Source organism: Pieris napi, chromosome 11 (genome assembly GCF_905475465.1).
Source record: "Pieris napi chromosome 11, ilPieNapi1.2, whole genome shotgun sequence".
NCBI lineage: Eukaryota > Metazoa > Arthropoda > Insecta > Lepidoptera > Pieridae > Pieris > Pieris napi.
The window spans coordinates 6,881,297-6,899,242 of NC_062244.1; the positions used below are offsets into that span (position 1 = coordinate 6,881,297).

The 17,946-nt window shown below is 33.4% G+C and overlaps 4 protein-coding genes across 5 annotated transcripts; 3 read left to right on the forward strand and 1 right to left on the reverse strand.

Moving 5' to 3' along the window:
• The first annotated feature begins 196 nt into the window (after positions 1-196).
• On the forward strand, positions 197-6,368 carry LOC125054203 (regucalcin-like). Of its 2 annotated transcripts, XM_047655953.1 has the most exons (6): positions 205-447; positions 830-1,013; positions 2,464-2,661; positions 2,916-3,131; positions 5,461-5,588; positions 6,101-6,368. In XM_047655953.1, the coding sequence occupies exons 1-6, from the start codon at positions 331-333 to the stop codon at positions 6,347-6,349; spliced, it is 1,092 nt and encodes a 363-aa protein (XP_047511909.1). In that variant the 5' UTR covers positions 205-330; the 3' UTR covers positions 6,350-6,368. The 2 variants fall into 2 exon arrangements, with proteins under 2 accessions (XP_047511910.1, XP_047511909.1); XM_047655954.1 differs by lacking the exon at positions 5,461-5,588 and having other exon boundaries at positions 197-447.
• Positions 6,369-13,364: 6,996 nt separating this feature from the next.
• Positions 13,365-14,561, forward strand: LOC125054079 (putative nuclease HARBI1). The gene is made up of 2 exons (XM_047655754.1): positions 13,365-13,885; positions 14,021-14,561. Exons 1-2 carry the CDS (start codon positions 13,668-13,670, stop codon positions 14,559-14,561), a joined length of 759 nt encoding a protein of 252 aa, XP_047511710.1. The 5' UTR covers positions 13,365-13,667.
• Positions 14,562-14,563: 2 nt separating this feature from the next.
• LOC125054018 (putative nuclease HARBI1) lies at positions 14,564-16,063 on the forward strand. The gene is made up of 2 exons (XM_047655668.1): positions 14,564-14,993; positions 15,129-16,063. Exons 1-2 carry the CDS (start codon positions 14,776-14,778, stop codon positions 16,012-16,014), a joined length of 1,104 nt encoding a protein of 367 aa, XP_047511624.1. The 5' UTR covers positions 14,564-14,775; the 3' UTR covers positions 16,015-16,063.
• Positions 16,064-16,151: 88 nt separating this feature from the next.
• On the reverse strand, positions 16,152-17,394 carry LOC125054019. Its single transcript, XM_047655669.1, has 2 exons — positions 16,960-17,394; positions 16,152-16,849 (listed from the first exon to the last, which is right to left on the reverse strand). Exons 1-2 carry the CDS (start codon positions 17,240-17,242, stop codon positions 16,152-16,154), a joined length of 981 nt encoding a protein of 326 aa, XP_047511625.1. The 5' UTR covers positions 17,243-17,394.
• Between the last annotated feature and the right edge of the window lie 552 nt (positions 17,395-17,946).

Genomic DNA, 17,946 nt, shown 5'->3' on the forward strand with positions numbered 1-17,946 from the left:
GGTATGAGTTTGACATTTGCCAATTAATTCAGCGTTGAACAATTAAGAAAAAGAAAAAACACGTCTGACGGCAGAAAATAAGATCTAACAATTGTTATATTTACTTTGGTTTTAAATCCCTCTCTCTCTCATAGATCAGCTTGTACCAACACGAACAAGCTTCCCGCGTTTTAATGCTATACATGTGTAAAATCGCTTTGAAGTTTAAAACAAAGACAAGTTAACATAACTATTGATTGTCACGCTCAAGAGAGTAAACGCACCATATCGCTTATAGTGAATTTTAATTTCCTCGTTGATGTTAATTTAAATAAACTAGTTCACGGCGTCATGGGTGTTTATGCGATTAATTATTTCAACACCGGAGAAGAACGTATAATGTCTTTATGTGAGGTGGTTTTGGTTTTTGCATTTTTTCATACAAGCGAAATATTGGCACAGCAAAATGTAAGTTTAACTATAAATGATTTAATCAAACCTTATAATTTATGTAAATAAAACTGAGCTTAGAGAAGAATATTTTTATATTATATATATTTTTATAGCTGTTTAGGAGGAATTTACAAATACATACAGAGAGGGTTTATATATAGATATTATTTTATAGATATGGTTGAAATATATTAAGATTGGAATTTCAAGTTTCAGTCTCCACAGAATTGTTCCCCATAAGGACTGTAGCTATTAGTAAGCTTTTAAAAGCCTTGCTCCCTTCTATACGATTGATTTTTATTTGAGGAACTTTTTCTGAGGTTGCACAAGTTGTTTAATAGAGTATAAACAAGAGTTTACAAAACAAAGAAAAATAATTATATTTTTATTTTTTTAGACAACTGACTCTCGAAACCATAAGCTTCACTATCATTTTGAAGCGCTAGAATTCACGTCTGTCACGGACGCTAAAAGCCCAGTATGGGACCATGATGCCAACATTCTCTACTGGGTTGATGCTCTAAATCAGACTGTGCACGCACTAAACTACACATCTAAACAACATTCGTATAAGCATATAGGTATGGACATATTTATTTAGAAATAAATAAATAAAAAATCATGTGTCCAATTCACACGTGGTAGAAGTGAAACCTTCAAAAACAAAGTTTTTATAATTAAAATATGTAAATTAGACTTTTTCTCTATCTAAATGTAGGATCTTTTCTTTAAAAAAAATATATTTTAATGTTAAATTTTTATTTATAACTTTAATATCAATCTTTAATTTGGTAAAAACTAAAATAATAAAAGTTTGAAATAAATTCACAAGATCCAACGTGGGAGAAAATGAGATAGGAAGCATTATACAGTGTATAAACTTTTAATTAAGTGTAGTACGAAGTTTTCACTTCAAAAAGTTTCTATAACTAATGATTTGTAAATAAAATTGATAAATAATCTAATTTTATAATTAAACTACTTACTTGACTTACTTATTTAATTTTCATCAAATCTGTTTTTTTATTTCAGAAAATGTTCAAATACACACTAATTTAAAGTTTATACACTGTATAATGCCTCCTATCTCACTCTCTCTCACGCCAAATCCTATTAATTTATGTGTCTGTCTCTTTTTCCGTTGCATCCGGTTTGCAATCACAACGATTCTAAAGAAGTTTCACTTCAAAAACCTTTATTAAATTAAAGCTCACATACCACAGCAACTTAAAACTGAGTTGAGCTTTAAGTTTGACACTAACAGTGGCGTAACAATAGGGTGGCAGGGCTGGCAATATGCCACGGGCCCCCGACCCTAAGGGGCCCCTGCCCAAGAGATATTATGTTCTATGGATGAATGTGAAGTCTCCAATACGCATTGGGCTAGCTTGGGGACTACAGACCATTCCCTCTCGCCTAAGACAGGAGGCCTATGGCCATTAGTGGGACACAAACAACGTGTAATTGAGTACACTAAAAATCTCGAAATTAATTAAAATTAAACGTGACGATTTTTACTGATAGGGCCCCATCAAAAGAATTTGCCACGGGCCCCAGGTGGTATAGTTACGCCACTGGACTATGATTTTCAGTGGCCCCGTACTATACTATCGTGGCGTATACATTTGGCTGTACATACGCAAAATTTAAGATAACAGATGTTTATTAAAGACCCAAAAACCCAAAACAAAATTTCAGTTAAGAAGTCGATCATTCAGAATAAATTTTATTACGAAATAAATTACGTCTCTGACAACTTGATTATAAAGTACAGTCATCGACAACACATAAATAACTTCTTCAAGTACTTGCATCAATTTACTAAGATTTTAGTGGTTAGGTTATTTAGGTTTAGTTTTAAAATTGAGTTTTTTTTAATTCACTTAATATAGGAAAATTTCCTAAGTAAATTATGTACTCTCTATATTCTAATATAATTAATTGTGTATGTGTGGAAAATTTATTGTGACATATTTTCTTGTATTTTCTATATTGTTTTAGGACTTATAAACAAATTTAAGTTATTTACAGGCATGGGTGAATTAAACGTAGTACTGCCAATAGCAGGAAGTAAACGACTTCTGCTTGGCATTCAGTCTTTTGTCTATCTCTTTGATTGGGATGAACCGTGTCCATTTTGTTTGAAGTACATAGCTGCATTGGATAAAGGCAGTCCTGGCAACATCCTCAATGAAGGAAAGGCTGACTCAAGGGGCAGGTTTTGGGGAGGTAGGTCTTACGTATCAAAGGATATGGTAAGAAGGTATATACAAAAATATCCTTAATAAGTTAATATTTACGAACAACTTTTTATTCATTAAAGTATGTATATTGTACATATTTTATAGGAAAAAGCGGATACAAATATGATGACAAGTTATGCTTTTAAAATACCCATCGTTGATATCGGTATCCGTAGATAGCGGCAATTGTCTATTGTAGTAAAGGTACTGCTCTATGGTAAATATTTCTTTATATTCAAGGTACAAGAGGTCCTTTACATGGCAGTTCTATACTCCAGGATCAGGGCGCACTCTACAGTCTGGAACAGCCAAAGTTTGAACCTACAGTCCAGTTAAAACCAGTATCAGCAACTAATGGAATAACCTGGTCGCTTAATAATAGTATTTTATACTTCATAGACTCAGAAACCAAGAAAATAGATGCGTTTGATTTTGATGCAGCCAAAGGAAGGATAAGTAAGACTTACAATGTATTTATAAAATCTGCGTAGATTCGTTTCTCTATAATCTGCGTTTAATTTAAAGGAATTTTTAAACTCGTAACATGCCTTGTCTTAGATATTTATATTTGCTTTGTGTGAATTTGTGAAACCAGTGAGCAGTGTTGGCCTAGTTGCTTGTAGGCTCACGAAGCCTCGCTTCATCGTGAGGAAACCGGCTTGCCTGACTCCTACTTAGGGTGATGGGGGCAAAGTGCGCCATACTTTTTTCATAGTTGACTTTGGTGCAATATTACTTGTGCTTAAGTTCACGAGTGACACTAAATCATGGTACCATAAGGATCTGTGATGTTTTGCAACAACAACTAATGTCGTGTCATTAGAATCTGACGGCAAATTAATGAATTTTAGCATAAAATTTGAAAACAGTCTGACCCGGCGCACTTTGCCGACAAATCGGGGAAGTGCGCCTAGTATTAATAAAACGCAATAATAAAGCATCAGAATAAAAACAGCCCTATATTATTTTAAGAAAACAAGCAACAAAACGCATGCCATTTTTTATTTTTTCGTAGCCACATTCTAGAAGAATCTATGTATTTAAAACCAAATTTCGGCTAAATGCGCCATACAATCTTAAGTCAGAGGCTATGAACCTTTTTTTTTAAATATTGATAATCGAGTGTCAAGTATATTTTTTCTTTTATTTACGATGGGAATACCATGGTTTGGAACTACTTATTTGGTATCAGTATTATAAAGGGACTGAAATAAGAAGTTAGTCATTGAAATTAGTTATTAAGTGTAATATTTATTATAAATTCTTAACAAAACTAGATAACGAAAATAAAATCAATGAGAAACATCTTCTAAAATATATTAGTTGTAATTATTCAAAAACATTAATCAAGCAAGGCTTGTTACCCTTACAACTTAATAACTAAAGTGAAGGAGATCGACTTTCCAGAGGATGATGTAGTCCGAGTCGATGGAAATCCCCTAAGACCTATGACTTTGGTTTTTTGTGGATCACTGCAGTAACTGGTTTCATCCAAATTTTAAATTCGCTCAGGCTTGTCCTGAAGCCCTAAGTCGGCAATCACTCTGTCTAAACTATCATAAAATTCTTGGATGACAAATGGGTCTGCGGCATTCTTACGAGCAACCTCTACAGCCTGCAGTTTTTTAATTGATAACTTATAACGCTTTTTGAAGCTTGAAAGGTGCTTTTAGATCGTTCTGATTGACATATCCCTTAACAATATCTAGAAATTCTGTACGAGTCAGGCCGAAGCCATTTTTTTCCATTATAGGCAAACATTTTCCTTCCATTCCATCATTTTGTCTCATATTTAAATACTGGTGGTCTGCCTAGACTTAATGATTTTTGGCCCCTTCGACCTGTGACTGATAATAGTTTTTCTTGGGATAGCATAGGTTGATGCGGCTGCATACCCAGACATTCTATCCGATCGAACAGCTTCAACTGCTTCATTCAAAGCCTCTCTGGACCATGAAGGACCTACAGTTTTTCTTTCATAGCGCCCCATCTTAAACAAAAATCATAAATAATAATGATTTAATAATTGTGACTTATACTAGTCTATTGTAGACACATTTTAAAAAGTTTGTAACCTCTGGATTGCGGCGAAGTGCGCCATATAATAAGTCAGTATGGCGCGCTTCCCCAACTATATAAATTTGAGGTTTGAATATTTAACTTGCAAGAAATATATATATTTTACTAGATAGGAGTGAAATAAAGTCAGAATCTAAAAGCAAAATATTTAAATTGTGCACTTACCTCACTCGTATATCGGTAAAAACTCGATTTCTTGAGATTTACGACGATGATCACGCCATAGTCATCTCTCCTCACCACTTTGAATATCAGTGAAAATAAAATGGCTCGTATCTCAAACTCACATGACTAGAGCTATATATGAGTTTAACCAAGAACTATGATTTAGTTTGTAGCATCGATATAAGGTGTCACTACTAGTATCAAATCGGTAGTTTTCGAGATATTTGTGGTAGGTGCACTTGCCCGGTAGGCGCACTTTACCACCGTCACCTTATCTATTAAGATATAATGAAACAGGTACAGAAATCTGAGGCCAGGACTTAGATTGTGACGTGACTGGTGATTTTGTGTGAAATAATTATTAGCAACTTTGAATTACTCTTTTGTTCTCAATATGTAAATTTTATTTAAAATTGAATATTATTTAAAGAGAGTTGGTAATAGGTAAATAAGTTATCTATAATAGAATATAAAAATGCTAAATAGTCCGACCCTTTAAGTAAAGATTAAGTTTTAAATAAAATTTAACAATTTCCTGCAGGTAAACGTCGTACAATACTAAACTTAGCCGAGTACAGTTTTATGAAAGCATCAAGTACGCCTGTAGCACACTCTGTGACCATAGATAGAAACGGATATCTTTGGGTCGCTCTAATGCATGGTGGAGCAGTAAGTTCTAAAAATTTCAAACCATAGAGCGTAAGACTGGCGATTTCATAGATTTTATTTGAAATTAATGTATCTAAATTCAGACTCTTAAGCTGTCTACACACCGAAGCCGCCTCGGTATTAACGATGTTGCCGGCGGCTTGCGCCCGCGCGATCTACCCCGCGGCACGCCCCTCTCCGCTCTTCACCATCGGTTGCCCACCGGCTTTTAAGAAATAGTGACGTGTCAGTGTTTTTTATCGACTAAACATTATGGAATCCGTTAATGAAGAAAAGAGCAAAATAAAAAATGTAACAAGTCACTAGCAAACACTTGGCAATAACTAATTATTGTGAACACTGCATGCCGCGACTCTCGTGCCGCCGGGAAAATTGTCAGGCTCGCCACTTATAAAGCCGCCGGGTTCACCCGCCGGGTTCGTGCCGGCGGGCCGGCGGCTTCGGTGTGTAGACAGCTTAACTGACTTAATTCTAATCCAGGAAGGTTTTTTAGTGTAGTAAATATTTTTTAGGTAATCAAGGTCAATCCAGAAACCAAGAAAATTGTGGGAAAATACAAATTGCCTGTATCTCGTATAACGGCATTGTCGTGGGCGGGGCCAAATTTAGAAGAATTAATTGTGACGACGTCTCAACGGAATATGGAAAAGGAGGAAATAGAAAAGGAACCACTGTCAGGCGCGCTGTACATTTTACACAAACTTGGTACTGGAGGCGTGCCCGATCATAAACTTAGTTTTAATGATGCTGATAATTTTTAATGCAACGTAAACTAGAAAATATTTCGACCAAAATGTTGAAAATGTACCTATTATCCAACAATAATGTTCAATCTAAATATTAGTTAATAAATTTTGACATTACATCATGCGACGATGACGCATGAAGACTTGAAAATATACTTGTTTTTTTTTTACTTATAAAGTATTTTTCTGAGGTCGTAAGTTCGACCCCCGGCTATGCACCAAAGAACTTTCTATCTATGTGCGCATTTAACATTCGCTCTAACTGAGAATGTAAACATCGTGAGGAAACTGGCTTGCCTTAGACGCAAAAAGTCAACCGCGTGTGTCAGGTATCCTGATCACCTACTTGCCTATATGACCTATATGATCATGAAACAGATATATACATAAATCTCCGACCCAGACCTAAAAAGGTTGTAGCGCCACTGATTTTATAAAGCATTTTGAATTAATACCGCATGTGTTTGACCTCGTTTCATAATTCATTTCCTTTGAATTGTTTGACCCTTTTTTTTTTTAACTATTAAAAAATAGTTAAAAAAAAAGGGTGCGTGTACTTATGTACGCGCGTAAGAAGTTATACTTCTTTGGCATTATTAAAAATAGTTTTTGACTGCATGCAAATAATTAATTACAATTAAATAATCAAAGTTTGGAAAAGGAGTCATTATAGTGAATAAAGTTCAGTTTACATTTGAAAAATTAAATAAATAAATATTTATTATATTTGTATTTATTATTATTTTCTAATATTAATTAGTATTGATATAAATATTCAATTTAAATCACTTCTGATTATAATTCAGACGCACATATAAAATTCGCACTTGTATAATGAAAACAAAATGAAAACACGTGTTTTAAATATAGAAACTCAAAGCATGTGGATAAATACACAGTGAACAGAGGCGGTGTGCGTGCCAACATGCGCCACTAACTTCATACTGATAATTTTGTGTCACGGTGCGCACGCATCGTAAAATTTCACTCTCATCAATTTTTCATAACGCGCCTAAAGAAGTATAACTTCAATAATATTGTTCGTATACCAGAACTAACTTTGACCTTAGTCTTATAAAATGATACCTCAGGTAACTCAAAAATTAAACAATAATTGATGACAAATATTTTATTGATTTGCATTTACAACAAGATTAATAACAGGAAACTTTAATAACGGTAGACTTCATCAATAGACAACAGAATACACAACAGCGAAATATAATTAATAAATGTGAAATAACATGAAAACATACTTAAAAACCTCAAGTCTAAAAACATTACGTTAAAATCGTGTATTAAAAAATTATTATATAACTTCAATAGCAATTCCGATATCAATATTGACTTTTCGTAGTTTTAATTTAGTATTACGCTATGGATATTAAGACTTCATCAAAATTTGTTTTCGTACTGATTAATTACCTCGGTTGTTAGTGCCAATTCTAGACAACTATTGAAATCAGTTTTACAAAGAAGCGATAAAAACAGTAAACTTAAATGGTAACGTTCTTACTTCTTAGTGACTACCGTCATTATGAACTAAGTTATGTAACTGTATGACGTCAGAAGAATACTTAAGCATTTGACATTTTTATTGCACACATTTATGTCGTTGCATTTTAAAATAGATACCAATATTGCATGTATTTATAATCGTTTGTGTCGCAATCACGTACCAAAAGACGCTGTAGTAATTTTTGTAGGGTAGTTATATATATATATAAATATCGCAACGTAGCAATTATATTAAAGCCTATTGGAGGTTTTCTACCAAAGCAAAAATAAATTCTGGTAATATTAGGTTTTTCTGGCTGCAATGATTTCTTTTAATTGAATAAAAATTATCAAACATGGGTAACATTTGACTTAAGGTTTACTAAGCGATTCATTTATTCATAAACATTTTAAATCACATAAAAATATTTTAACTCTAGAAATATATTGAAAAAATTCTAGAATATTTAAAAAAATCTACCACCTATATAAATTGAACATATTAGGCACATTTCAATCTATCTAAACCTAGGAACCATCTATTTCACCAAGCAGGCATTAATGTCAAAAAAAAAATCAACCAATGCTTATAGACACTAAATTCTCATATTTTCATCTAAATATTAAGGGCCTGAATTCTATAACGTGTCTGCCTTGAGCAGTGTCATAAATTATTTTGGAAAACGTATTTAGATTTGATTTTCATTAAAAAAAACAGTTTTTTTTTAAATATATTAATTCCGCTAATGTAATATCTGATAAATGAAAACTTTTGCTACTTTTCACTTCATGTTGGTGCTACGCAATTGCTTTTTATTACCAGACCCCAATAACAAATACGCATTTCCGGTCAAATTAAAATAATTCCATGAAGGAATCGGACGCATCAATATGCAACTCACTAACACCAATGCATATTTATTCAACTTCAGACAATGCTATACAAAATGGACGAATACACACATGCACACATTACACACATATATGATAACAAGATTATTTAGAATATTAAATGTACTTTTTAACAATATTAAGACTTAGAACTATTCTAATGGGAACAACAATTCTTGTCACTCTGTTTTCTTAAAACGTATTTGTCAATGGCTGCTGTCAAATAAATCAACCAAATCACTTTAAAATCATACCTAACAGTTGTAGGATATTATTGACAGACTATGAATTAACAATTCGATACGATAGAAAGAGAACACCTCACAAACCGTCATCTAGCCTTGTAGCTTTCTCTTTCTTATGTATGACTGATGATCACAGCCTATGTTTTAAGAAACCAGAGCATTATCTATATTATCTATAGCTTTTTAAAAGTTTGGAATGGTTTTGACAAAATCAGTCTATTTCCATATAATATTAGCTTTATATCAAACTACTACTATAAATGAAATGAAAGATATCATAAGATAGCAATATGATAAAAAAAACTTAAGTAAAAGCGGAAAGTAATTTTCATTACTAAATAAATGCGTATAAAATGCGACAGTTGTTACTGTCCATTAATAAATATTTAAAATGAATTCTAAATCGTGACAAATTATAAATATGTATGTTAGGGTGGTCCTTATTTTTCGACTTTTGAATTATCCTCGGGGCACTTTCTCATTTGATTATATACCTCTAAATATGAAATACGTGTTTTTTTGTTTTTGTTTTTGGTAAGATTTAGAGGTCGCTACCAGCTGTCAAAATTTTTAAAAATAAAATCATTTTTTATAATATTAACAGTCAATTAGATACCAGTCTTGATGTCTCTTAATTGAGTGACAGGCAAGTAACTATGGTCGTGACATCTACTTTGAAATGTGCAGGCTGTGGTCCATCAGAATTTAATGTCAATAGATCTACTATGCGTCGGTAATGGGTCAAAAATCACAAAGCTGTTGCAGATTCGCTCAAAAGTGAGTTTAAACCTAATTCGTCATTAACAATCCATTGGGTCGGTAAACTTCTAGAAGATATTACTGGACACAAAACTAAAGATCGGCTGCCAATTTTGACATCAGGATATGGAGTTTATCAACTACACGCTGTTCCAAAATTGGAACGTGGAACAAGCGAAGCTTGTGCGTCAGCTGTCTATGAAGCTATAAAGTCATGGAATTTGAGCTATAAACTAAAATGTTTGACAATGTATTGACATTACTGCTGTAAATACCGGTTTAAGGCGTGGAGTATTCGTCCTTCCGGAGCGTAAAATGAATAAAACTAAGCTTTGGTTTGCTTGTTGTCACCACATAATGGAAATTATGTTGTCAGCTGTAGTGGATCAATCGCTTGCCCCATCTAGTGCTCCTGATGTACAATTATTCAAAAGATTTAAGAATAGTTGTAACACTATTGACCAAAGCGACTTCAAATCAATAACAGCTGATGACGCTGAGGCAAATATTCTTGCAGAAGTGGCCGCAGACAGGATTTCGTTTGCATAAAAGCAACTTCAAGTACATGAACCTCGAAATGACTACAGAGAACTGTTGAATGTTACTATGATTTCCTAAGGAGGTGTTCCTGACAAAAGCGTTTCATTTCGGAAACCTGCTGGTCTTCATCGGGCTAGGTGGATGACAAGAGCCTTGTACAGTTTAAAAATGTATTTATTTAAGCATCAGTTTAAGCTAACGAAGAAGGACGAAAAGGCTATGTGAGAAATATGTATTTTCACGGTGATGATTTATGTCAAATATTGATCAAGCCGTCTTTGAGTCAGTCAGCATCAAGAAACGACTTACAATTATTAATAGACCTTAAAGCTTCAACAAAAATATAGCTACTGATGCGCTGATAAAGATTTTAAATCATTTGTAATTTGTCATAGTTTCGCTTGCGTTTTCCGATGACGAAGTTTCAGTTCGAGGGAAGAAAAAAATGGTAGAAGTACTCAAAATTTAAGGCACAGAAGATTGCTTAAAACGAATAAACCTTGACATCGCACATATCGACAAAAAAATAGAAAACTTCGTGAGTAGTCATTCCTTAAGATTGTTCCAGACCCTAGATCTCTCATCATGTTTTTTTTAAAAGACGTCGAAACCTGGAACGGAGACGATGATTATATAGCTGCCAAAAATATCGTTCATTCATTGCGAGTAGTGAACGACATAGCTGAGAGGAATGGAAGAATATAAAAAATTAATTAGCACAAATGAAGAACAATAGCAATATTTGCTTTTGATGGGTAAAATAGTATAGGAAAAAGTACCCTAATACTAACAATTCAACCCTTGTATCTTAAAAATAAACAAATCAGATATCTATATAATATCTTAATTAATAACAATAACAATAATTTCGTAATATTTTTAAGACCTGGGTATAAAAATAAAGAATTCTAACAAACACAGATTTTCAATTTTTATTTAAAATTCAAACCTTGGTAGCGACCTCTAAATATCATTTAAAAATTTTCAAAAAAATACTGAAACACTTTTTTATGGTATATAACCAAATTACGTGGTGCCCCGCGAAATTAAAGAAGAAAATATTTTTTCTTAGGAATAAGGACCACCCTAATGTATGTACAAGCATTACACATTGTATAAAACTGAATTCTGTAAAAAATACGAGTTTTTATAAATCCAATCCAAAAAATCCAAAGGCTAAATATCTGCCGGCAATTTTATGTTTAAGATTCAAAAACACGTTTAATAAGAAGCACCTGTCAAATGCTCATTTGTTGACAGAACTACTTCGTAGATGTTTGTGAAACTCACTGTGTCTAAAATAGTTTTAGATCTAACCTTTTAATTTTTAAAAACTAGAAAAATTTAACAAATTTAGATGAATAAAAATCATCAAGCAATAAGCAAGCATCTAGAGAATTTTAATTTTTTAAATTTAATTCAAACATTATCACTGGCAGTGGTGTGGCCGACTAAGTGATATGAAAGTTCCTAAATTTTAAAACCCTAATGTATGAGAAATCAATACTTGAGTCATGCAACCTTGTATTATATTCAATGTGCAACAAAAATATATGATCTGTTTATATCGGGGTCTATACTCTATAGCATCAGAAAGGGTTCAATATTACTTTGAAATAGCTTGAAGTAACTTTATTACTCTGTGATATGACTTTAAAACGGAATTTATGGATTTCGGTATTGCCATGAGCACCTTTCTTGTAGAAAGGTGATTATTATTATACGAGTATCTTATATAATATAAAATTCTCGTGTCACAATGTTAGTTACCATACTCCTCCGAAACGGCTTGACCGATTTTTATTAAATTTTATATCCATACTAGTTGATCCGGCAAACGTCGTTTTGCCATGTATATCATATATAATAAAAAATGGGGTTGATCGTAGAGGGTTGAAAATTTAGGGTTGTATGTATTTTTTAATGCTGTATCATAAAATAATAAAAAAAAATTTTTTTATCTAAAAATTAAAAAAGTTTAATTTAGGGGTGGAGTATCATTAACATTTAGGGGGGTGAAAAATAGATGTTGTCCGATTCTCAGACATACCTAATATGCACACAAAATTTCATGAGAATCGGTCAAGCCGTTTCGGAGGAGTTTAACTACAAACACCGCGACACGAGAATTTTATATATAAGATTCAGTAGGCCTACTACTACCTATTTTTCATACCCCTAAATGATAAGGGTTGTCCACCCCTAACATTTTATTTTTATTTTTTGGACAAAATTTTAATTTTTAATGATACATCAAACAAAAATACATACAACCCACAATTTTCACCCATCTATGATCAACCCCTATTATTTATTATTCAGTCTATATTTTATTGAACTCAAAAAATGTTTCCTAGAAATAATATACATGGCAAAACGCTTTTGCCGGGTCAGCTAGTTATATATAGTAAGGTATTTGGTATATAAGTATTTGTATCAGACCCGAGATTGCTCATACGTTTTTGTTGCACATTATAATTTTATATGGTTAGACTCCTAATTACTACAAAATATGTTTAGATCGTTTAACAATCACCAATGTTATTACTATTTCTTTAAAATACAACCTAGTTTCAACCGCTATCTTTGGAATTTTTCTTCCTAACTACACAATATTTAAGCTAAAGTGAACGAAAACGTTTCCCGCCAGATGTCACTCTGGCAAATTTTTCATAATTTTATTTGTTTAATGAGATTCCCAAATATATTATATTTTAATAAACCAATGCCTAAAATATATACCCTGAAAAATTGTCACCCCTGAAATAAGTGTTCTTAAAAAAATCTACAAATAATATCACAAACCTAAACCCTTCTTAACCAACAAAAAAATAACGACTAAAATAACAAAACGAGTATTCGAAATTCAACTTTAGAAAATCAATCTGCTTCTGACAGTTGACATACGTTCAATATTTCAAATTTCGAACGTGTTCCCTCGTCGATAAATAATATGATTAATAAATATAATAAAACAAATAATAAATTGGCTTAGTCTAAGCTATCTAGTATCTATCTACTATTTGTAACATTTAAAAGATAGTCATTCCACCAATTCAATTAGTTTAAATATTAATAAATAAATGTGAGAAAACATACTTAGGGCTAATTTCACCAAACTCAGATAAGTTTTATTCCAAGGAATTAACCCTGGAATAGCAAATTTTACATTTCACCAACTACTTAACCTGAGAATAAAACGTTATTCCAAGGATAAGATTTATACGCCCAATTTTGAACGAATACGGAGATATTCCTTGGTTAAAAATGGCCGCCACGTCATATCAGCTGTCAGGATTCATAGAACACAGACATTTTGTTTGATCCCGAGTTTGTTGTGGTTGTTCCCTCAGAGTTGTTCCTGTTTTCTTTCCTTGATCTAATTATCACAACTATAGATAATGCAACGTTTAAGAAGAATTATTTACGAAAGTGACAGTGATGATGATAGCGAAAACGAAAACTATGCTGTTAGGCGTCCAAGATGGATAAAAGAAAGAAATGATCATTTCAACAACTACGACGATGAAGACTTCAGGATAAGATTTCGGTTATCCAAGGTCGCAACATATAATTTATTGGTGAAAATTGAAAACCGTTTAGAATTCATATCTGAGAGGTAAGTTTCTGTAAAATAAACAACAATTTGCATCAAATATTTGATAGGTTCCTAACCTAACTATCTATTTTTAAGGTATTGCTATGGATTTATCTGTGTTTATGTAGCTAATTAAGCCATTTTTTTTGTTTACAGGAATCAATCAGTTTCTCCAGTCAACCAGCTTTTAGCCACCTTAAGATTTTATGCCACAAATAATACACAACTGACGATAGGTGATTTCAGTGGGCTCAGCGTACCCACAGCGCACAGGATAATACATAGAGTTAGTGCTGCCATAGCATCACTTCACCATGAATACATAAAATTTCCAAACACGCAACAGGAGATTCGACAAAATCAACAGGAATTTTATCGTTTAGCACGATTTCCTAGAGTGATTGGAGCAATGGACTGCACACATATTCGTATTTCTTCACCCGGAGGCGAACAGGCAGAACTGTTTAGAAACCGTAAAGGTTACTTTTCTATTAATGTCCAGACCATATGCAATGCAAATTTGGAGATTATAGACATTGTTGCAAGATGGCCTGGATCAGCACATGACAGCCTTATTTTCAACAATTGTTGCCGTAAAGCAAAATTTGAAGCTGGTGAATATGGTGAAGGAATTTTGCTTGTTGATGGTGGATATGCAGCCACATTCTATTCTATGCCTCCACTAGAAACTACTTAACCTGAGAATAAAACGTTATTCCAAGGATAAGATTTATACGCCCAATTTTGAACGAATACGGAGATATTCCTTGGTTAAAAATGGCCGCCACGTCATATCAGCTGTCAGGATTCATAGAACACAGACATTTTGTTTGATCCCGAGTTTGTTGTGGTTGTTCCCTCAGAGTTGTTCCTGTTTTCTTTCCTTGATCTAATTATCACAACTATAGATAATGCAACGTTTAAGAAGAATTATTTACGAAAGTGACAGTGATGATGATAGCGAAAACGAAAACTATGCTGTTAGGCGTCCAAGATGGATAAAAGAAAGAAATGATCATTTCAACAACTACGACGATGAAGACTTCAGGATAAGATTTCGGTTATCCAAGGTCGCAACATATAATTTATTGGTGAAAATTGAAAACCGTTTAGAATTCATATCTGAGAGGTAAGTTTCTGTAAAATAAACAACAATTTGCATCAAATATTTGATAGGTTCCTAACCTAACTATCTATTTTTAAGGTATTGCTATGGATTTATCTGTGTTTATGTAGCTAATTAAGCCATTTTTTTTGTTTACAGGAATCAATCAGTTTCTCCAGTCAACCAGCTTTTAGCCACCTTAAGATTTTATGCCACAAATAATACACAACTGACGATAGGTGATTTCAGTGGGCTCAGCGTACCCACAGCGCACAGGATAATACATAGAGTTAGTGCTGCCATAGCATCACTTCACCATGAATACATAAAATTTCCAAACACGCAACAGGAGATTCGACAAAATCAACAGGAATTTTATCGTTTAGCACGATTTCCTAGAGTGATTGGAGCAATGGACTGCACACATATTCGTATTTCTTCACCCGGAGGCGAACAGGCAGAACTGTTTAGAAACCGTAAAGGTTACTTTTCTATTAATGTCCAGACCATATGCAATGCAAATTTGGAGATTATAGACATTGTTGCAAGATGGCCTGGATCAGCACATGACAGCCTTATTTTCAACAATTGTTGCCGTAAAGCAAAATTTGAAGCTGGTGAATATGGTGAAGGAATTTTGCTTGTTGATGGTGGATATGCAGCCACATTCTATTCTATGCCTCCACTAGAAAATCCCAGAACACCAGTGGAGCACCTTTACAACGAGTCGCAAATAAGAACAAGAAATCCTGTAGAGAGGTCTTATGGTGTTTGGAAAAGAAGATTTCCAGCACTATCTTTAGGGCTACGAGTGAAGTTAAACAAGGCCTTGGTTATAATTATGGCAACTGCTGTTCTACATAATATATTGCGTCAACGAGGAGAAGCAGTCCCGCCTGATGATCCAGAGGTGGAGCTTCCAGCACCTTGGGAGGTGCTCTTACAAAATGGGCAAATAAGATATGAAAATGAGGACTCAGGAACTCCTCGAGGAAATAGAGCTAGAGAGTTACTGATAAATAACTACTTTAGAAATCTTATGTAGTTTATTATTTTAAGATAAAACTAAACAATAAAGAAACAACTTTTTCATTTATATTTGTTTTATTAACTACAATTTTATTAAAGTTAAGTCTGTAATATAACATAACAATATACTTAAATCTAATGAGATAACCTATTTTAGGTTGGTTTTCTAATTATTCTTCGATGTTTCATTTGTGCAAAAAGATTTCGTGTTTTGATTTTCTCCCGTTTTAATATTTCATTTTTAATTTTTATTTCAACTTCAAATATTTTTTTTCCTTCCTCTCTCTCCTCAGCAGCAAAATTCATTTGCATTTGTACAGCTTTTATTTTAATTTTATGTAACTCTTCTAAAGTTGAAGAAACCGGTAAAGTAGGTCTGCGTCTGCTGCTCCAATTTTTCTTTTGAGTGAGAGGGGTATTTCCAGCATCCTCTACAGATATTAAAGCACAGTCATCAATATCCATATCCAAGGCAAGAGGCGTAGATTTAGCTGGCTGAACCACAGGCTGAACTGACTGTGCACGCAGCGGAGCAGATTTCTGAGATTTCAGCATCTTTGGGGTGTAGTCTCCCCAATCAGCAGCACAGTCACCTTGTGATTTATCATTATCGCAGGTAAAATTTGCAGCATCAATATCCAAGTCAAGAGGCGTTGACTTGGTCACAGTGGTGTTCGGCACAAATATGCCTGATACATCTGGAATTTTAACTGTAGCCAATGTTTCATTTTCTTTTAATATAAAATTATCGCAATCATATGGATTTTCGAGTCCAACAGCAACTGTTGAAATAAGACCCAAGATCCGGGTAAATAACGGGTCGTCAGATTTAGGCTTTGCAGGTCCCCCACCTAAACAAAAAATCAAATATAGTTAAGAATGTCACAGTACCACCATAGGTTTATCATGAAGATGCTTTTAGCTGCGAAAATAAGCATGTAAAATGATAAAATGATTTTACCTGTTTGAATCATGTACTGCCTTGCAGCAGCAGATTCTTTTTTGGTGAATTTTTTTAAGCTTTCCCATTGTGCCTTTAAATTTTCCGCGGTTCTGTGGCTGAAACTGGTTTGCGAATTGAATTCATTGGATATTTTAATCCACTCAGCATTTTTTTCTTTCATGGTTACTGCGTCGGTACGCTTGTTTTCCACTATCTTAAAATGGTCAGTTATCAGATCTACCAGTAACATCTTCTCTGGCATTTGCCAGTTAGGACTTCTTTTTCTATCGGTCATTATCATGAACGATATTGTTTCTGTTATTTATTTTCTTCTTTCAAATCAAAACCAAAATAAACACTCAGGCAAAACAAAGCTTCTATGACATGACCACAGATTACAAAGTAGGTTCCATGACAGCTTCAAACTGACGTATAATCCAACTAAAGTAAAAAGTTCCAATTAACCTTCATGTTCTTTAAAGAAATTGCACATTTAATTTGTTTTTATTATACACTCATTCGTTCGTTCACTCAATATACACTTCCACAGATAAGCAACACGGCTATTCCAAAGAATAGCTAATCTGAGACTAGTTTATCGGATGTTTTACATGGTGAAATGTAAAGTGAGTTATCTGGGATTAAATTCAAGCGAATATGTTTATCCTTGGTATAGCTATTCTCGGATAACTACGACATTGGTGAAATCAGCCCTTAGTATGTAGAGGCTTGAATAAGATCTTAAGATTTGCACTGGAATACAATTTCTTTATTGGTTCTCCTATTCTAGCAACGATAGAACTTGAAGGAATGAATTTGATGATAATACAAAGCAGGTAATGTTTATTTTATCATGCAAGCATTACGGTAAACTATGTAGCTTGCCCATAAACTTTACCTAGTTTCCGATTTAAAACTAGGTATTTAGTTGAATATTTAACTTTATTTGATTGATGAACATAATTTTGAAAATTGTTGCAATACTATCAATGTTAAATTAGGAGA